Source organism: Oenanthe melanoleuca, chromosome 9 (assembly GCF_029582105.1).
Source record: "Oenanthe melanoleuca isolate GR-GAL-2019-014 chromosome 9, OMel1.0, whole genome shotgun sequence".
Taxonomy (NCBI): domain Eukaryota; kingdom Metazoa; phylum Chordata; class Aves; order Passeriformes; family Muscicapidae; genus Oenanthe; species Oenanthe melanoleuca.
Genome location: NC_079343.1, coordinates 10,161,287 through 10,182,812, shown reverse-complemented (window position 1 = coordinate 10,182,812; position 21,526 = coordinate 10,161,287). Strand labels below are relative to the sequence as shown.

The 21,526-nt window shown below is 38.7% G+C and overlaps 1 protein-coding gene across 14 annotated transcripts in view; it reads left to right on the top strand.

Moving 5' to 3' along the window:
- The window catches only part of TRIP12 (thyroid hormone receptor interactor 12), a 79,120-nt gene that overhangs the window by 31,547 nt on the left and 26,047 nt on the right, over nt 1–21,526 (top strand). For 4 of the 14 annotated variants that reach the window (XM_056498390.1, XM_056498387.1, XM_056498389.1 and 1 more), the window contains exons 3-13: nt 4,122–4,247; nt 5,193–5,992; nt 14,550–14,655; nt 15,850–15,986; nt 16,853–16,936; nt 18,289–18,384; nt 19,359–19,507; nt 19,820–19,855; nt 19,940–20,035; nt 20,430–20,522; nt 20,661–20,822. In XM_056498390.1, coding sequence (XP_056354365.1) covers nt 4,122–4,247; nt 5,193–5,992; nt 14,550–14,655; nt 15,850–15,986; nt 16,853–16,936; nt 18,289–18,384; nt 19,359–19,507; nt 19,820–19,855; nt 19,940–20,035; nt 20,430–20,522; nt 20,661–20,822 — 1,885 coding nt within the window. The remainder of the gene's footprint in view (nt 1–4,121; nt 4,248–5,192; nt 5,993–14,549; nt 14,656–15,849; nt 15,987–16,852; nt 16,937–18,288; nt 18,385–19,358; nt 19,508–19,819; nt 19,856–19,939; nt 20,036–20,429; nt 20,523–20,660; nt 20,823–21,526) is intronic. The other 10 variants (XM_056498397.1, XM_056498394.1, XM_056498395.1 and 7 more) reach the window with 4 other exon arrangements.

Below are 21,526 nucleotides of genomic sequence, written 5' to 3'. Positions count from 1 at the left end.
TTAACTGTATTAACACACATTGTTACCATGTGTGTTGAAGAATTGTGCTCTCCTGGCTTAGTGCCCAATGATGCCATAGGATTTACTTTGAATGGGAGCAGTTTGGAAGTGGTATTGTGAGGCACACAATAAGATCTTTTCTGGACATGGAGCAGTTGATTGTTCCTTTCAGCTGTGAGCAGTGTTTCACTGTATTGGTATAGAGTAATAGAAGTGGGCCCATGTGCTAGAACTTTTTTTACCAGTGCTGCAAAAATTACTATTTTTTTATTAATGGCATTAAATGACAGTGGTGCTTTTTGCATAAGGAATCTTTAGGAGTAGTATTTAATTAGCATGTCACTTCAACATAAATTACTGCTATGCTGTTGTTCTATATGAAAGTAGGATACTTTATAAGCAAATTTTAATGTTTTGGAATAAAAATACATGCATGCTCTTGTGTATTTGGAATTGAAGGCTAAGTGATAAATGAGAGCCTTGTTGGCTGTGACTTCGGTATAAGCAGAAAGGGTGCTTTTGTTCTAAGCAGGATTTGTTTTTTTGACCAGGCTTGGTGATATGTTAACTGGTAAGAACTTAACTGAGACTTTAAAAAAAATAAATATGATGCTTGAGTTAGTTGGGAAGACATTTGGAATATTTATGAGGAGAGAAAGTAGGTGTTTTTCCATGGCATTTTTTGTCTGTCCTATCCCTTTTTTCTTAATCTCATTTTTGACAGAAGTGAAAGGATAGTTTTTGCAGACTTTGGAAGCATTTAATAGCTCACTCTCAACTGCTGAGGAACATGACTTAGATTAAACACTTTGTTTATTAACTGACTTCAAAAGGTATGTTTTGGGTTTTTTTTAATGTGCATAGAGTAAGTCTCTGAGAACAGGTTCTGGTTGGTTCTTTATTATGGTTTTGCTCAGGGCTGGCATTTTCCACCATATTGTTTATATAACACAGCAGGCTTAAATGGTGGTTAGCTTGTCAACTTCTCTGTGTGTTACTCTAAACTTGAGTGTCTGCCTGTGAATTAAAATGTGTATCAGCAGACAGCTTTGCTCAGTTGAATGGAGCCTTGGAGTTGTTTGTGAAACTGTCTTTAAGTCTGGGGAGGGAAGGAAAGCAAAATAGCCCTACAGAACACAACTTGAAGGTGCAGCAGGAGCTCAGTCTTTCTGGAGCTGCCCCTGAGAGTGGAAATGGATGAATGCAAGCTCAGAAATACTTAGCTCATCATTTTTGTCATTAATGGAGAACTTAGTCTCTCAAAACACTTGTTGCAAGAATGACAATTCTTAATGAGTGATACTGTTACGGAAAAGACTGAACAACTTGTAATGGTAAGTTACAAGTGAAAAGCCTTGGATTATAGACAAAAGTACACGTAGCTTACAGCCTTAAAATCAGCCTCCTAGCTGTGCATGTATCTTTTATAGCACTTCATTGTTCTGCAAGCATTGCTCGTTCTGAGCTTTGCAGACTATTTTAACTGCTTTTGTATGTGAGTTAACTTTTTTAAGGAGACCTTAAGTAAACTCACAACTTATATATAAATTGGGACAATGATACTTGTTGGTATATGGTTGAAGTTTTTACCTTAATCCTGTAATCAAATTCTCAGTTTTCTTGTTCTTGTATAAACCTGAGAGAAGAGTTCATGTCACATTCCTGTTGGCTGACATGCTACTGCATGCACAGTTGCTATTGTTTTGTGGACCTTCTCTTTGCAATATATGCAAGGTGAATGATTAAACTCAGAATGAGAAGTGAGAGCACAGTAGGTGTTTTAAAATATTTTTTTTTAAATTCTCAGTTGTGACTCTCCACTTGTGATGTTTCTACAGCAACCTTTCTGCTCGAAAGGCTGCTTGTACTGATAGATGGATGGATAAAGAAATCAAAGCAAATGCTAATACTCTGCATGTATTCGTGATCCCTGGGATATGGCTGTGGCTTTAATAGTCCACACAAATTGGACATTGGTATGAATGTGTATTTGTGAAACTTGTAAGAACTGGATTTAAATGTGAATGGGGAGGAGCCAGAAACAAGTGGAAACTCTTCAGTGCATGTTTTGCTTTTATTGTTTTAGTAGTATTTTAGTTGAAAAGTCCTTCAATTATTGTGTTTTGTGAATATCTAAAGCAAAACAAAGATCTTTACAGGGAAGTAACCTTTTAAAATATACTTAAGAATAAATCAACCCTGATCAGTTTAGCTTACATAAAACTTGAGATTTCTGCCAAGTGTAAGTTATGTAATAATGTCTGTAACTCCCATAATAAAAACATTTCTCGGGGAAAATTAAATTTCACGCCTTAATATTTTGTTGGGAAAAGGAAAATCCAAACACTCAAGATTAGGTGAAACATTCCCAAGTTTACCTTGATGGAGTTTGCTGTTGTGACCTTAAGATGTGACTGTTTTATTTCACTTACTTTTGATAGTAAACAATATTTCTTACAGTATGATAAATAAAAATTAATTACTGGAGTATGAAGAAGATGCTCTTAATTTAATATTTTTGGACTGACATGCTCTTAGATGGTGCACAGTGTTGAATATGTACTGTCTATGTGCTTTTATCTGAGTAACTGCCTAAATGAGAATAATTCAGAAGAAAGCAGAAAGAGGAAAGTTAAAAAGAAAAATTCATATCACTGAATTTTACTGTTTTGACTCTAAGCAAATTAGCATTTGGTTATCATCTGGATGGTTAGACTTGGTACTTGTTTTCTACTGAGATTGAAGTGTGTGTTGAAATCCTGAAGACGATGGGGAAGCTTTCTGGTCAGTAGTATACTTAGCTCTGCATTTACTACTAGATTTCTGGCATTTCATTGGAAGAAGCTATTTTAAAGCTTATAGAACTCTTACCACTTCCAGTTAGTCTGTTGGCCTAAACTTTGTGATGTTTGGATGATGGGTTGAAGCAGGACACTTCAATGGAAAGTCCACATTCCTCTACATCCTCCATGGATGTTTGCAGAGCTCAGCTTGGAAGCTCTCTAGGCCTGGGTTAATAGCATATGACCATGTAATCAGCGGTTCTTCAACTTTGAAGCATTGCTTCTTTCAGCATTAATACTAGGCTAGTTTGAGGTTTTTCAAAGGTTAGTGGTTTTTGGGGGGTCTGTATGGGTAGGATATGTGCAGCAGAGTTTCCCTGGTACCAGCTGAGTCCACAGTGCATTTTATCCAGGCAAGTGAGATATCTCTTGCCTTAGCAATTATTTATACTGTCCTGTTTTAAATGCTGATGAGCACCCTCGTCTGAGTCTTGTAGATGGTAATTCTGAGTGGGTTTCAAAAATAAATGTGGAGTATATGAAGATGTAACTTAAGTCTTAAATTTTACCCATGGTGTATAGTATTATCTTTGTCCTTCAGTCAGAGCTCATACAATGAACCATTTCTTTACATGCAGCTGAGAGCTGCTTATAAGACCTCTTACAGCTTATCTGTGTGAAACTCGTTCCTGTCTCTGACATCACAAGTTTCCTGTCTCATTTGACTGCCTTCATTGGTGGTGTGCATTTCTTCATTTCTCTTACTTCAGTTGTTACCAAACAGCTCTCATCTTACATCCAGAAAAGAACTGGTATGATTGAGCTTTCCTACCAAATGGAACTGGCTGCATTCCCATTCTGAGCACTTGAGTTTTTTTTAAACTGAAGAGCAAAGATGTAAATAATCATAACTATATGAAGTCCTAATGTCTGGAATCTGGAGGTAGATGAGTATATATCTATTTTTAAGAAGAGATCTTTGACAGATGCTCTAGTCTTGTGCTTTACTGTGCTAGCTTAATGCTTAAGTGAATAATTCAGTAATCTTGCACACCAGAAAGATCTGAACTTTTCTGCAAAACTCAGATGTAAGAAGATGTTTTATTCATTTAAAATGAGTAAATAGTTGTGTGCTTTGCAAAACAGTTACACTGGTAGTGATTTGTAACTGCATCAGGTGGTTCTTTTGAAATGCTGCTTTAATATTAGGAGCTGATATGGAAAAACTTTTAGCTGTAAATTAATGTGAAAATGCTCCAAAAATAAACAGTATTCCTACAGGTCTGTATCTGTATCTTGGAATCCTGATAGCTTTCTGTTTTGACTTTCTGCTGACAGGTCACATTTAGGGCAGGCAAAACATAAGGCACATAGCCCTCCTGAGAGTAGAAAATCTATTTCAAAGACACCCAAAGTGCAGTCTAATACTACTTCTGAGCAGTCCAAGGGACACTTTTCTAAAAGGTAATTGTGCTTCATATTCATATGTTAACCAGTGTTATCTGCACTTCAAAAATTCATATAATTGAGTTATACAGAGTTCTAATAAAACATATGACTAATGGGCATTTAACTAATCTAGGTATTGCATTCACTGGATATATTTCAGTGTTTCCAATTCTGTTTGTTTTTTCTTTTTCTGATTTACCAACTAAGAGCATTCCATCAGTGATGGGGAGGAAATCATTTCTGCATAACTAGTCCTGGAATACTTGCAAGATCTTTCTCCCCTTCACCTACTTCATGTTGGGGGAAGATTGCCCAAGGAGCTTAGAGCAATGTCCAATATGAATTGAAATGTCAATTATCTAAAGTAGACCTGTGTTCAGGGTAATCGTCTTGATATTGCTTATCTGCTCTTTGCTTGCTTCTGCTATATACACACTGGAACAGTTTTCTGTCACATAGAGAATTTTGCCATTTTTGTATGTAATGTTCACCACATCAGTTTAAAGATTGATGAGAAACTATCCTTTCTTTAAGAGCTTTTTTTGAACAAGAATCCAGTTATGACTAGTTATGCATTACTGAACACTCCTTACTCTCTTGTGGAACTTATTCTCAAATATTCAGTTAATAGCTTCATGGCTTGATTTTTTTTGTTTGTTTTTAATCAGTTTGACATATCTATAAAAGTAAAATCTACTGAAGTTAAACTTCCTTTTTAAAGAAGTGGTGTGTTGTGCTTTTATTTTGCAATCCTTAGGTTTTATGCTAGCAAATACGTGCCATATGACTTCTCATACAAGCATGTGGGGGGTGTTTGTTTGCTTCAGTGTAAATTTAACAGTGTTTCTTACGTGCAGTATCCTTTATTATTAAAGAATTATGACATTAATCATGCAAAATTCTTGTAAGTGTGAGGCTTCTTGAGTTCAACTCTAATGCTGTTCCTGCTTACTTCTACAGAGGCTGTAGTTCATCTGCTGTTTTAATACCACAACAAGAAGATCCAGAGAGAGTCGATACTTCAGAAAAGCAAAAAACGGGGCAAGTGCCTAAGAAAGACAATTCTCGAGGAGTTAAACGCAGTGCTAGTCCAGATTACAGGAGGACCAATTCTCCTAGCTCTGCTAAAAAACCCAAAGCACTTCAACATACTGAAACTTCCTCAGAAACTAACAAGCCACATACTAAATCTAAGAGAAGACACTCAGACCAAGAGCAGCCCAAGTCTACACAATTGCCATCAACAAGCAAGGCTCACACCAGAAAGGGTGGAGCTGCTGGTAGCTCCAGAAGTCAGAAAAGGAAAAGGACAGAGAATCTGTCTTGTATAAAGAGTGGGTCATCAGTTGAATCAACTGGCACTGAAGAAAAGTCAGCAAAAGTCTCCAAGCTGGCTTCAAAATCGGTGACCTCAGCCAAAGCTGGGTGTAGCACCATCACCGATTCTTCCTCTTCAGCTTCCACCTCCTCTTCCTCTTCTGCTGTTGCCTCTGCTTCTTCTACTGTTCCTCAGGGTGCCAGAGTGAAACAGGGAAAGGACCAGAGTAAGGCTAGACGTTCCCGTTCTGCATCCAGTCCCAGTCCAAGAAGGAGTAGCAGGGACAAAGAACCGAGTAAAACAGGTGGCTCTTCCAAGTTTGACTGGGCTGCTCGATTCAGCCCAAAAGTCAGTCTCCCTAAAACAAAACTGTCTCTACCAGGCTCTTCCAAGTCGGAGACATCAAAACCTGGACCTTCAGGACTACAGGCTAAGCTAGCAAGTAAGTTGTTCTTTTCTGGAAGAATAAACACGTATGTTTTAAAATCAAGTCTTCTAAACAAATGCTTGTGTTTTTTCAAGCTTCTTGTGATCTTTCTAGAAAAATTAACTTTTAGTATGTTCTGCTCAGTTAAGTAAAGCTGTGACAAACTATTCACAGCTAAAGCAGATGATTTAAGTTCAGTGAATTTCAGTTGCTTCTGCGTCTAACAAATTGATTTTAAAAATAAAATTCATTCAAAATAATTAGATGTTGTGATGGGGGCATATATGTTATAAAACTCTTGATTATATTCCTTTTATCAGATTTTTACTTCCCCTCATTTTCTTAAGTCTTCTGTTCTGAAATGGGAATGATAAATGCTGGAAAACAAATAGACCATATGTGGTTTCTTCAGACTTACTTTCCTGATTCTTCCTTGCTGTGAGAATCTGATGTTTGAGAATGTAGTCTTTTAAACCTGGTATATGTAGTGCTGGGGATATTAGTAATTTCATCTTCTAAGTCGTTCTTACAAAGTATGGCTTCTTTCTGAGTGCTGAGTTTGAATAGCAGCTACTGTTCCTGAGCATGATCACTGAGAAATGTAGGCCATTTCCAAGCAGAGCAGCTGCTTGCTAGTATGCAGATATGCTTGTAGCTCTGTCTTGAACAATTTTTTAAAATGTGTTTTGCTGCCTTTGTTTACTGAATGATTTATTTAGTGCATGTATTATCTATAACTTGAGGTAAGAAGTTGGATTCCTAATCTTGCTTACTGTTGTTCCTTTACTTAGGCATGATCCCAAGTATCTTGTCCCAACTGGGACACATCCATAGCTTAGGCTAATGCTGGAAATAAGTGAAATAGTCAAAAGCAACTGGGTGTCTTTCTGTATAATCAACATGGATCAATTAAATTTAACAGTGTGTTTTGGCTAATATGCATGACTGGTGTATTGATTCTGGAATTACCTAATCTAACAGAAAAATGACATTTGGAGAGAGGAGTTGTTTTTTTTCCTTCCTGCTCTGAGTGTCTAGGCTACCAGGTGATGAATTCCAGAATCAAAACTCTGCATGGGGTGGAAGGAGAGGGAAGTGAATAAAAGTCAGGGAAGAATGGGAAAACAAAATCTGAGGTAAGTCAGACTACAGGCAATGAAGAAAGGCAACAGGAAGGAGAGAGAATTTACCTCCAACAGGTGAATAAGAAGATGAAGGCAGAGAGTAACTCATGATTACAGAACTTCTTGAAGGATTGAGAAGGGGAGGGGTAGAATAGCACAATGTAAAGGCCTATGTGTGTGTGTTGTGTGCCTTAAAAAACAGCATTCGAGAATGTGAGCCTAAACTGTTACTGCGAAGACTGAACTGAGATACTTTGACTTAACTTTCAGGTCATAGAAGAGCTAAAGATCTTTTGCTAAAAGATAAGATGCTCAAATATGTGACAAAAAGTTGGTAGGAACTATAGGTGTGTGTATGAAAAGTCACTGCTAAGAGGCACAAAGCATAGTGAGAGATGTTTCTGCATGTGGTAGAGAGTAAGGTTATATTCTTTAGATGACATTTCAGTTTTAGGGAGGGGAAAAGTACTAATAGGTGGTATTAGGAAGTCTAAAATGTCTAATGCCTCTACTTTACAACAGATTACAGCAAAACTTAATGCAGTAAATATCATTGATCACCAAGTATGACTATAAGAGCCCAACCTAGAACAGAAGTCTTAAATTATGATATTTCTAAACAGTCTTGGCCTTTCTAGTAGTGCTCTCAGACAACAGGTTGAGGTGATTTTGGAATTAATATCTACTGTTAGCCTAGTCTTTTAAAAAAGAGAGCTTGTGTGACATAACACTTTCAAATTGTTTGGACAAATTTGAAGTATTTTAACAAAACATTGTATATAATGCTGCAAGTGTCATGAAAATATGAGAATAAACCACCATGGTAGGTTTCTGAGAAAGAATGGGAAAGTTCAAATCTGTTTTCTGTAGCAGACCAGTAGCCTTAGAGGATAAGAGAGCAGAAGAAAGTGATGTCTCACACTAGTATGAACACCCTGGGGCTTCCTAAAGCAGGAGGGCAGAGTGATCGAGATGAAATTGAGGTGTACACCCTTCGACCTGGAAACAAGTCCTTAGGAGTCATAGTAGTTCTGTATAGAAACTAAAATCTTAAACTTGGTAGGCTTTTATAGGAGTATACTTTATGAAACATATTTGGAGAAGTCTGAAATAGGGCTTATAGAATTAGAGGGAAATAAACAAAAAAGCAAACAACTTCAAAAACTTCAGGAAAATGATAGGTGGAAGTGTTTCTAGGAAAACAACTAGGAGGAGAGGGAGGATTATTCAGGCTGACAAAGTCATAGAATGGTTTGGTTGAAAGGGAACTTAAAGATAATCTGATTCCAAACCCTCTGCCACAGGCAGGACCACCTTTCACTACACCCGGTTCTCAAAGCCCCATCTGGTCAGTCATGTCTATGGGAATGTAATGCTGTTCCCTTCTGGAGATGGTGCAGTCCCAAGGAATACAAGAATCTTTGTTAGGGGTTGTGATCTTTGAATGAAAAATAAGAGCAGCTGTTCTGACTTAGTCTACTGAAGAGAAGAATGAGGCAAAACTTGGGCTGCCATCTTTGCAGAAGTTTTTCACATGCTGGAGGAGAATGAGGAGAATACCCTGAGGTTTCTTTTCAGTCCTCCTGGGTAACTAAATAGGTGTTAAATCCAGCCCAGGTGACTTTCAGAATGTTAAGTTCTACACAGCAGTCTCTGTAACAGAGCAGTGGCATCACTGAATAGCAACTAAAGAATATGCTGGAATAATAATAACAGGCTAGACTAAAGTTTTTCACATCTACTTGATTAGTTGAATATTTCTTCATGGGAGAAAGGGGGAAGAGAAGAAAGCAAATTTTTCATTTTGTTCTCATGATTTGAGTATTTTAACATCACTTTCAGGCCGTATCTGTTGTAGGGGCTTTTTAAACATTGCAAATCAGGTATAACAATATAAAATCAAGCTTAATTATGTTTCTGTTATTGGGGAACTCTTTGCTGTCCTTTGTCTATTATCTTGTGGCCCTTAAGTAGAAAGAAACTGCCAGTAGTTGCTGGGACAGTGCTAAGAGTGGGGTGACTTAGGATAGCTGTCCCTGCCTGGGAAGTCTCTACTTGGAGATTTGGGGGGTTAGGGAAGTTATTGGTGTATGCACTGAAAAGCCATGTGGACATCAAGATGGAGTGTGAATGGTCTATAGCTCCTGGCTTTGAGGGATTTGGCAGAGGTGAGGGAGAAAAGAGTCAGAAAAAAGCTCAGAATTTAGTTTATTTGGGATTGTGGGTACGGTGCAGGCTTGGGTGATGGTAGATACTTGGGATTGAGGCAGTAAGGTGGCTAGCCTGGAGATACTTTGTTTAGTTGTGATGACAGGCTGTGTGGGGCTTTAATAGGAGCTGGGGTTCTCTGGGTTGGTACTGAGGGAGGGTAATAGTGGGATATTTCAATGATACAAGGCTGTCTTGCCTTCCCCTGCTACAGCTCTTTTTGCCCTATATTTCTAATTAGTGAGAAGAGCAGCTTTGCACAGGAGCCAATCTGAAGTCTAAAATTCCAGTCCTAACAAGTAAATCACTCCTGATTGCCTTTCTGAGCTGCAGGTGAAGGACTTTCTTGGTTGTGAACTGTCAAAGTTTGTCTAACTTTGTTTTGACCTGGGTAATACACTCAGACTTACTAAGTGGTTGCCGTACAGCTGCATTCAAAATTTCTTTTTTTGCATAACAAAATCTTCTGTAAAAAAATGCTGACAAATAAACACACTTAAATGTGAAGTTTAAGATTTTTTTTTAGTTTGATTTGTAAGGCTGTGCTATTTCAGGTTTAGCCTCTTTGAATGTATTTTCCTTCTGACTCATAAACATGAGTGCTTGGCATGCAAAATAGGATGATGTCAGGGCATAGGCAATATATGTCTGCCATAAGAAAGCAAGCCTGTGCTTCTGCTTTAATTCTGAAGTTTTTGCAGGTGCAAATAAGATGTTTAAACCTGGTTTTCTTTGGAGGGTTTGGATTAGAGATAATTTAAGTAAACTTGACACCCACAAATCTGTGGGCCCTGATGGGATGTACCTATAGGTGTTGAGGGAGCTGGCAGATGTTACTGCTAAGCCATTCTCCATCATCTTTGAAAGGTCTTGAAGAACTGCAGAGATGCCTCAGGAAAGCCAGTGTCACTTCAGAAAGGGCAAGGAAGAGAACCCAGGGAACTATAGGCTGGTCAGTCTCACCTCCATCCCTGGAAAGATGATGGAAGAGCTTATTATTATCTCAAAGCATGTGAAGTAAAAGGTTATCAGCAATAGTCAGCATGGATTCACTGAGGGGAAATAATGCTACTCTAGGCTGATAGTCTGCTGTGATGGAATGGCTGGCTGAGTAGATGAGGGGAGAGCAATGGGTGTTGTCTGTCTTGACTTCAGCAAGGCTTTTGTATCTGTCTCCTGTAGCATCCTTGTAGCTCAGAAAGTGTGGGTGAGGTGAATGTCAATGTACTGGGTTGAGAACTGACTGAATGGCAGAGTTCAGAGGTTTTTAGCAGCAACACAATGTCCAGTTTGGAGGGCTGTAGCTGACAGAGTTCCCCAGCAGTAAATACTGGGCTCAGTCCTGTTCTTCTGGTTCATCAATGACCTGGATTGGTGGGCAGAGTGCGCCCTCAGCAAGTCTGATGATAGATACAAAAGTGAGAGGTGTGGCTGATACAGCAGAGGCTGTACTGCCATTCAGTTAAAGCTAGAGAAGCTGCAGAGTTGGGTAGAGAGGAACCTAATGAAGTTCAAAGACAAGTGCAGGGTCCTGCATAACATCATACACTGGTGCAGGTTAGGAGCTGATCTGCTGGAAAGCAGCTGTGTGGAGAAGAACCTGGAAGCCCTGGTGGAGAACAGGCAGCGCATGAGCCAGCAGTGAGCCCTTGTGGCTAAGTACACGAGCAAAATCCTGGGGTGCATTAGGAAGAGCACTGCTAACAGATCAATGGAGTTGATCCTTCTCCTCTGCTCTGCCTTGGTGAGGCCCCACCTGGGGTGCTGTGTCCGGTCTACCCAGTACCAGGATCTTCTGAAGAGTTCCAGTGGAGGACTATGAAGGTAATGAGGCGACTGGAGCATCTCTCATGAGGAAAGGCTGAGACATCTGTGCCTGTTTAGCCTGGAGGAAAAGACTTACTAGTGCATACAAATACTTCAGGGGTGGCTGTCAAGAGACTGGGGCCAGACTCCTTTTTTTCAGTGGTGACAAGCAGCAGAGGACACAAACTGAACACAGGAAGTTCCACTGAATAAGAAGAAAAACCTCTTTGACGATGACAGAGCAGTAGAACAGGCTGCCCAGAGAGACAGTGGAGTCTGCTTTTCTGGAGATACTCAAAACATGCCTGGACATGACCAGGACTGCTCTAGCAGTGGGATTAGATGATATCGGAAGGTCATTTCAGCCCCAGCCTTTCTTTGAGTCTGTGACAATTGCTCTATGTATTACAGAAATAGCGCTGAATAAACAACTTCTGGAGATGAACATCAAACCAATTCCTCTGAGAGCCCTTGCTGTCTGTTTGTGACAGCCTGTGTGTGCCTGGTGCTTTCCTCCATCAGGCATACACAGGGCATCTTTAATCTCATTTTCCTGAACATTGGCTGTGCTCTATTTACTGGTGAATGCTTGCCACATTTAGCGTCCTGCAACTCCTAAAGACACAGGACTAACCTTCAATTTGGATGCTGTGCTGGCCATCCCGAATTTTAAGAACAGTGTGAGTGAAAGGAAGAAGGCTCAGTCCAAAGAAATTAGCAGTCCTGAGGTTATGGTATTGGGAGGATTCAAAGGATGTGCAGAAGATGCAGGTGGTAAGATTGACTTAAAGTTGATTAAGAAAGCTTCTTAAGGGCAGAGTGGCATTGACCAGCAGGAAGGGAACATGCTGTGAGAAGACTTTCTTCACTTTGTCTTTTAGCCTTTAGAATTAATAGAGGGAGGTGGAAGCTTAATTCTACCCTGGTAGATGCTCACCCACCAGGCAGTAACTGGGTGTGTTCTCTACAACCCTCAGAGGTAATTCAGTTTAAAGAGATGGCTCAGCTAATTTAGTGCCACTTATGGAAAAAGACAACCCATTTTATTGCATCTTTGCCTTACTGCTTGATGGTGTCTTGCTCACCTGACTCTTAAGCAAGCTCAGCTCACCAAGCTGGCAGAGTACTAAAACAGGAAAGTGTCAGATGTGTACTTTGTACATCTTGGGATTGATTTGGGGAAAATAAGAAGATGGATGAACCATACTTCTAAACAACAGTAAGATGTTAAGCTGGCTCTGCTGCTTTGTGAAACTCTTGCCCTTAGTAGAAATCCTGTTTTGCTGAAAGTTAAGTCAGTCTTCACTTGCAGTGGATGTGTGGTCTTATCAATAGCCCATTACTAAGCTAATATGAAGTTGCCTAATTTAGGTTTGACTGCTTGAAAATGACTACCCACAGGTTTGAAGTAGTAAATGTTGTGCTGACATAAGCAATAAAAATGTGCCTTTTTTCCCCCCCCAGTGAACTCTGCTGTATGAAGATGATGAATTTGTTCTTCCAATGTAAAGTGAAAGTGCATTTCACTTAAAATTTCACCATGGTGTTATAGGTACTGAGTTTCCTAGTTTTCCATATGTGTTCTATATGAGAGTGTATCTAAGCTCTGTAGGGGCAAACACATTTTATCTGTGGAGTAGTACCTAGTGCCAGTTGAAGAATGCATTTTCTGGTGTAGAATACAACCAGCTTCATCGTACTTCTGACTATTTGAGAAATGTAGCTATGGCATGGGATCCTGCTGCAACCATTTCAAATTAGTTTTGTTTTCTATCTCTACCTTAAGACATGTTTTTTCCTGTTTCCCCCCCCCCAAAGTATTACATATACTGTATGTAAGTAGGATTTGAGTCATTGTATTGTGGTAAATTCAACTTACAGGTTTGGTTTCAAAGCATATGTAGCAAAAAATGCCACTGCTTTTGGAATGTTCAAATAAGTTACATATGTTCTATGTGTACAGACCATGTGGAAATCCAAGTGTCTGGCCCGCTTCAATTCAGTGCTTAGTGGCTTTTAAATTCAGAGCGTTGTTGTTCTTAAGATTGCCAAATTTCTTGAGTTGCTAAGCCAAGTGTGTGGTAAAAACATAAATATCAGGTTAACCTTCATCTGCATAGACCTCAGCTGCACACAGCATTGTGTTTCTGGGTCAAATATGCTGTGGTGTTTGAAAGGACACAATCTTGGCTAGATCAGTAGTAGTTGTATAGGTTACTTTTCTGTTAAATATCCAGTCAGAAGCTGCACAGTTGTAATTTCATCTCTCAGTACCACAACTCTGCATTCCTGGAATGTTTTAGGATTAAGGAAATATGAGCTAGTTTGATAACTTCTGAACTCAAATGCATTGCATGTTTTAAGTATGTTTTATTTCTCCTTTGTTGCCAGAAGAGGGAGCAACAATCTAACCTATTTTTCAAAGTTGTTTGCATCTGTTCTAGTAATATGTCTGAATTTAATGTTATGATATTCTCTGCTATTATATTTATTTATTGCGGAGGGGTGCTGGTGGGATCACTGCAGTGTCAAACTAGGCCTGATAAAAAGCTTTGACTTTTACTCTAACTTAGCAGTTTTTTGTTTTGTAAGCTGCCATTGGATATTTCAACCTGATACTAAGCTTGCTGAGAATCATCTGCAAATGTATTGCATGGGGGTTTTGTGTGTTTAACCTGGTTCTATGGCAGGATGTTACTGGAACAATGGCTTTGTCACTTAGATCAAATTGTTATCAATTGGGTCAGTTTTCAACAGTGCAACTACTTGTAAATTAAACACTGGAACTTTTTTTTTCTTTTTTTTTTTCCCCTCAAAGCTACGAGGATGTTCTTGCTTATTTACATTCAGGGAGGTCTTATGACAGTAAGAGGGGCTGAACGGTTACAGTTCAAATAAGAGCACAAGTAATACATGGGATAAATCTCAGCACTGACAGTACTTGTCTCCTGGAGGAGAGCATAGTTCTGATTGAAGAAAACTATTTTTAAGCCATATTAATGTGAATAAAACTGACTAAAAGCTGAGATTGCAACCACCATTGCCTTCCCTCTTGAAATGTAGTTTCTCTTTTTGTTTAAGGCTAAAAGCGTCTTCTAAGTGTTTGAACAGAGAAATAATACACTTATGTCCCATTAAGTGATACCTGTTTAGCGTGAGAAAGATCATCTGTAGCTGTAGCATATAGTTTAGTAAAAGATGCCTGCATAAAAACTTAGTGTTACTTAACTCAATGAGTAAATGCCTAGACCTTTCTTTGACAGGTATAGCAATTCAGTGTAAGCTGACTAAAATTGATGTGGGCTTATTGTGGTTCTTATGTAGAAGCTGTTCTTCTACTTTGAGGTTTCCTGTACACAAAAGTCTTAGTTTCTTTGTAGGACTACTGTGTGTTTAAAGACTGATTTACTCTCAATTCTTTACATTTTGCATAGGTCTCAGAAAATCTACAAAGAAGCGCAGTGAATCACCACCTGCTGAGCTCCCCAGTTTACGGCGGAGCACACGGCAAAAGACCACGGGCTCCTGTGCTAGCACCAGGTAAAATTTGGGGAAATGAAACTTGATTACTACAGTGAGTTGGTATTCATGTCATTTCATGCATGAAAATCGGCCTTGTCTGTCTCTGACTTGGCTGTTGTAAAAGTAGCTGTAGCTTTTCAGGCCTGCTGGATTATTCTGAACAGCAGTGTCATGGATAGCATGTAGGATTTGTCACCATCAGACTTACAGTAAGTCCCTCAGCTGTGGAGTTGGAGGAAGAGAAACAGCCAAAGCCAGTATCACAAACTTAAGTAATCCTGTCCTTAGAAAAGTATTTAAGACGACAGACAGTAGTGCTGAAGGACTGTCCATCATGAATAGTGAAATAGATCATTGCTTTGACTTTGTGGTACCACACAGAAGTCAGTTTTAATAGGATGCACTGTTAACCTGACTCAGGTTGTCGGCAGTTTCATCTGAACTAAGTTCTTAATGTACTTCCTGGTGCAGAGGAGAAGTAGTCCCGACTTAGTAATTTTAAACAGCTGGTAGATTAAATGGGAGGGGACAGTTAATCTATCCTGTGATGCAATAAACTTCTGTAGTTGCATATTTTGTGGGACTAGACGTAGGAAGCCTAACAAGGTTTATTTTTGTTCTAATGCCTAGACTGCTTAGTACTTCTAACACATCCCCTTTTCCCTTTTCCACACCATTAAAAGACTTCTGAAGTTTTGATTTTGTTAAGTGTGTATTTGAATTTAACTATTTACTTTGAAGGTGTATGTATTTGTAGTGGTGAAGGCTGTAGTATCTAAAACTGCAAATCTAAATAGGCTCATCCTCTCAAACTTGTTCTGATATTGAAAACCAAGATGAATGTCAGAGTCCTCTTCTTGGTTTCAGTAGTTCAGGACTTCCTCTAAAGATAATTACTCTATCTAACAGTTACTTTAAGCTTGCTCACTTTTGCTGTTACATTTTAGTAGACTGCCTGGTATTGAAATGTATAATGTAAGGACCTGTCTGTAATGCCTTAGTGTAAACAAATCACTGCTGTGATGCAGATCAGGGAGTGTACAGAAGGGTTGGATAATTCTGGGAAGATTGATTCTTCCACAAATCACTCATTCGTGCCAATGTAGTGGCAGTGATGTTGCATAAGCATTATATAGTCTTGAGTAGGCTTACATTAATAAATCTCTTATCTTAGGTCATAAGGTCTGAAATTTTGTTCTTTTGAACCTTTAGTCGGCGAGGCTCTGGCCTGGGCAAAAGAGGAGCAGCTGAAGCTCGCCGACAGGAGAAGATGGCTGATCCTGACAACAACCAGGATGGAGTTAACTCTTCAGCTGCACGGACAGATGACCCTCCCCAGGGAGCTGCAGGTAGGAAGGAATTCCTGAAGAATTCTTAACATAGTTGTGTACTATAAAATTCTTTACGTTTAAAAACAGCTAAATTGATTAAGCTCTGAAGAGAAATTATTTAAGCTGGAAAATAATGCTGGAAGGTTTGTGAGTGAGAGGGACCCTTATATTTGATTACGATTCTTCGGCCATTTGGTACATGTTTCAGTTATGCTTTTTTGTAGTATCCAAACTATACTTTTAAAAAAAGTAACTCAGCTGTTACTACATAAATACCACCAACTGAAAAGACATTGAAGTGTTGAGAATATAGAAGGCATGCATTACCTGTAAAAGTTCTGTTAAAACTACTCATAAATATTATACAAATTTTCTGTTGAAATTGAAAGCATGTCTGTACTGGAGAGATTTGTGGCCAAGTTGAGTGCTGTTACTTGCACAGTTCTATTACATGATAATTTTATCATCTGGTCTTAGTGATCTCAAAGGAGCTGTGCAGTAATTATGCTGAATGGTAGAAAATATTAAGCATATTATTCTATGCTTAGAGCTGGTTACATCAGTGCAAAAAGAAGTAGTGGAAATGAAGTACAGCATCATTCTTAATTAAGAAAAGTATACATTTGTTAAGGATACAGGTAAATCTGTCTGAAACATAATTTTATGGACTCAGCTGTATTTTTTTCGTTTTCTTGTGTTGATAAAGCTGTTCTCTTCAGCTTTTGGAAAGTCCTAGTCCTCTAGAGTGGTCTGTTTTAAAATTGAAGCTTTACAGGAGTCTGCTGGTGGCAGAGCGTGCTTTTGATGGCGGAGCCTTCTTTTGATGTGTATTTTGTGGCTTTAAAGACACTGTAACCTGTATTAATCTCTTATTGCTTCTTTAGCTTCTAGTTCTGTTGCTGGAGCTGTAGGTATGACAACTTCTGGAGAAAGTGAGTCAGATGATTCTGAGATGGGAAGACTACAAGGTATAAAAGTTATTTACCTCTTTGGTTGTTAGTAGCCTATAAATCACTGTACCTACACAAATTCTGTATGACATTCAACTGGGAAAGCTGTAGTTTGTTTCACTGACTGTGAATGTGGTTTTGCTTACAGTAATTCTGAAGTAGGGATTTACAAGCCTTAAATCACAAAAGATGCAAGGATGTCTTTAGGAGGGTGGGATGGTGTCTTTATTCATTTAAATGGTGTGTAGTACCCTATTACTGATGATTTTCTAGGCTGAGATGGGGGGGAGAGAACTGAGAACTCAGTCCTATTAAGTGTGTAAGCTCAAATATGAAAATACTCTTTGCAAGCATGTTTTAAGGTTAGAGGCCAGGTTAGACCTACTATACTCTGCCTGCTTCTGGATAACTTTTTTTTTTTTTTTTTTTTTTTGGTGCTTGTCACTGATACCCATGTTGCTGTAAGCTTTGAAAAAAAAATCTGAATGTTCTTAAATGCTTGCTTTTGTGCTTGGGCTAAAAGAGTCTGGTTTCTCAAAACCAGAGAGTATGACAGGTATAAACTCAGTTTGCATGTCCTGCAACTGGTCTAATGATTTCACTACTACATTGCAGGGAGTCCTGAGATCATGATCTCCCTTGCAAATGACAAGTTTTTGTTTATCTGGATATTTAATATGGAAGTGAGCGCTGTCAGTATCAGTTCACTTGCTTATAGTTTTCAGTAAGTATAGGTATGCATTAGGATTATTGGGCTAAATTGGTTTTCACTATTAATTGTTTTATTGATCAGCAGTAGTCAGGTTGCTACAAAAAAAATCAGAATCACCCACTTAGTTTAGGCTTAAGTAACAGTACTGTAAAGTGTTGAAAATCAATCAAAAGAAACCCGCTAATACGTAGCAGAGTTCCTCCCTCTTGTGCTCATCAGCAAATAAAGCTGTTGAACCTGGTTTTCAGTGTCATTTTTTTCAGAGTAGTGGTGCCTGTAGTTCCTTGAAGCATGAAGATAAGCTTAGCCTATCCTGTGTAGTTTGAGTTCTGATTTGAAATTGCAGCCTGATGTATCTGCTCTTCTGGCTCTAGGCTTGTAAGAGTTTAATAGATTAGATTACTTTTGTGAAAACTCAGCGGGTGACTTGGTAAAGGACCATAAGGCTCTGATAGGAACAAAAATTAGTTTAGTTCCTTGTTCCTTCAAGGTCATCTTTTTGGTGTTTTTTCAAAATTGAGGTAGCTGCAATCATCTAATCCTAACTCTTAAGGTATCAAAATTCTGGTAGTCTTAAACGATAACATCACGGAATTTAAGCTTTTAAAAATATACGTAGAAGCTTTGACAATGGCTGTTATCCTCTGTTTGCTTTTAGCTCTATTAGAGGCTAGGGGTCTTCCTCCTCACCTGTTTGGCCCTCTTGGTCCTCGGATGTCGCAGCTCTTCCACAGGACAATTGGAAGTGGAGCTAGTAAGCAAAGTTTGTCTAATTTGACTTAATTCTTTCCACTTCCAGACTAGTAGAATTCAGCCAATAGTAAATCTAATATTTGTATTAGCGTCATAGTTTAATATAGTATTTTACATGTTGGAGACTTGTATGTCATGGTAGTGCTAGACAACTATTTTCATTTCCTTGTCTCCCTTTAAGGAAGAAAAATTTGCCTTAGCTGTATTTCTTTGCTTTTCTTTTTTGGGGCATCTTAATGTTGCCTTCTAGATGGGGAAGGGAGGGTTCTGGCCTTTTCACCCCTCCTTACCTTTTTCTTTTGCATGATGGGCTGCTTAACAAAAGACCTCTCCAACCCCATTGGGTTTTTTGCTAGCTTTAAACAAATGCTTAAGCTAGCTTTAAAACAATTGGTAGATGTCAGTTCTAAGTTACGTTGTTTTTAGTTTCAAAAGTATCTTAGGTTTCGGATAGAATGAATTTCCATTAGACGTTGTGTCAGTGAGAACGTGGGTCCTTAGACTTGTTGCACCAAGTCTGCGCTATGCAGCTGGATGAGATGTGCACCTTCCAGTCCAAGTCTGGCTTCCCAGGAGAGCCAGAGGCAGCCTGCTACACTGCATGCCAAGAAGAGGATGGGGTCTTATGGGTTTTCCATGTGCTGTATTATCTGGGGGGTGTTGCCAAGTCCTTTGCTGCACAGAGTTGGGGTGGTTTTTGGGTTCTGGCGCCTGCTGTAGGTTGGCAAGATGGCTGTGCTGAGCAGTGTGGTGGACTCCCTGTGCTGACCAGTCTGCACTGGAAAGGCAGCCAAGAGTGAGATTTTTGTCCCCCTTCCCTATTCCCCCTTTTTATGACAGGGAAAGGAAATGAAACTACAAATACAGAGGAAAACAAACTATCTCTGGTCTTCCACTCTGGCAGAAGTATAGCACAACAGTTCCCTTAAACACTTTCTAATACCTTTTTTCCTAAATTTTTTTCTGGATATCTAGGTTCTAAAGCTCAACAGCTTTTACAAGGTCTCCAAGCCACTGATGAAAGTCAGCAGCTACAGGCAGTGATTGAGATGTGCCAGCTATTGGTTATGGGAAATGAAGAAACATTAGGAGGATTTCCAGTCAAGAGTGTTGTACCAGCTTTGGTAAAGATTTAATCTCAGCTTTCTATTGAAGGACATAATATTTCACACAGTCTTAAATTAAATCATTATTTATTTTGTCTTACTTCTAAGTGTGTGTATGTATATTTGTCTAATTTAGTTTTGAGAGGAAGTTTTGCTAAATTTTGATAGTCTTATAAGTCTTTTAATAGCTCAAGGATAGGTAGTGGTTCCTTTGTAATTCTTACTAACATTCAAAATCCCAAGTCAAAAGCTACAGTAGTGATTTGTACTCTTTATAATAATGATATCTAGATACATTCTTTTAAACAAACAATACCTTTTTTTAAACAGATAACACTGCTGCAGATGGAGCACAACTTCGACATTGTAAGTAGTTTGTAATATTCAAGAAGCTTTTGAAATATAAAAATTTTATCTGAACTTAAAATCAAATATCTGTATATTTAATAGATGAATCATGCATGTCGGGCCTTAACATACATGATGGAAGCACTTCCCAGATCATCTGCTGTAGTGGTAGATGCAATTCCTGTCTTCTTGGAAAAGGTAAAATGAAATCAAAACAGTGATGAAACAGCATGAGGGGATTTTATCTTTTGTTTTAGCTTTAGGAAATGCCATTAAGATGGTGGCTTCTTTTCATAGCTTACAAGATAATAAAAAATGTGAGAAGCTTCTAAAGCCATCTTTGCTCCCACCCTTACTGAAAAGTGCTCTCTCCTTCACTGAGAACTTGCAAACGTACAAAATGTGTAAGTAAGCTGTTGCCTCTTGGAGTAGCTCCATGGCTGAGGTAGCCTTAAACTGGCAGACTTGGTCAGAGCTGGTTTCATTAGCATATGTATCTTAGTAGAGGTGATATGTCTGAGTGTTAATCAAGAGGATTATCTTTGCAAATCAGTTAAGAAATTGGTGTACAAGCTTTTTTGTTTTCTTGTAGCTGCAAGTTATCCAGTGCATTGATGTGGCAGAGCAGGCACTTACAGCCCTGGAGATGTTGTCACGCAGACACAGTAAAGCCATTCTGCAGGCAGTAAGTAAAACTAAAAACAGGCAATTTGCCTCTGCCAGCTCTCCATCTTGGTGATCTTCTGTGAAGATGAAATAAGAAAACAACTTTCTGCAACTTCAGCAGTGCTGCGAGTGAAAGTGTTCATCTGTTTTGTTACAGGGTGGGTTGGCAGACTGTTTGCTGTATCTGGAATTCTTCAGTATAAATGCACAAAGGAATGCACTAGCTATTGCTGCCAACTGCTGCCAGAGTATAACACCTGATGAGTTTCACTTTGTGGCAGACTCTTTGCCACTGCTAACACAAAGGTTAACCCATCAGGTAAGAAGTTGTTAAGAAATGGAACCTTTTGATTTTGAAAGCAGTTCAAAGATGTCTCCAGATATCTGGTTCTTTGCTGTGTATTATTTGCCGTTGCAGGGTGATAATTGACTTGAAGTTTCTATACTGTCAAGTTGTGATATACCAATATACATATGGACCTTTTGTGGTTCTGTAAACGTGAGATTTTATAAAACAAGACAAATAAGGTACTTAAAGCATGAGTAATAGTTTTGTAGTCCTTGTAAGAACAAAGGTATCAGTAAGTCCAGTAGCGTTACTGGTTTTATTTTTTCTGAACAGATGGTTGCAAGGTTCTCTCTTACTTTAAATTCACAACATACTCAGTTCCAATTTTTGTGGGTTTCTTGTGCTTTAACTTTTTGGGGGATTTATGTAATTTTTAAAGATTTCCTGCTTTTGTACAATAGTTTGAAGTGATGAATCTGAAACAAGGGACTCCTAAGGGCTACATATACTGCAGTGCTGCTGTGTTCATAAATGGGCATTTGCAATGACTGGTGCACCAAAGAGATTTTTTGTGATCTGCTTGGTTGGCAGATCCCTGTTAAAAAGTTGAAAATGGAGAAATATTTTGTTTATTAACAAATAAAACTAACTGGAAGCTTCCAGGTAATGGTTTTGTGTATTCTTGTGCTATTCTTAATTTTGCCTACATCATCTTGCTGAAAGACTACTTGAAT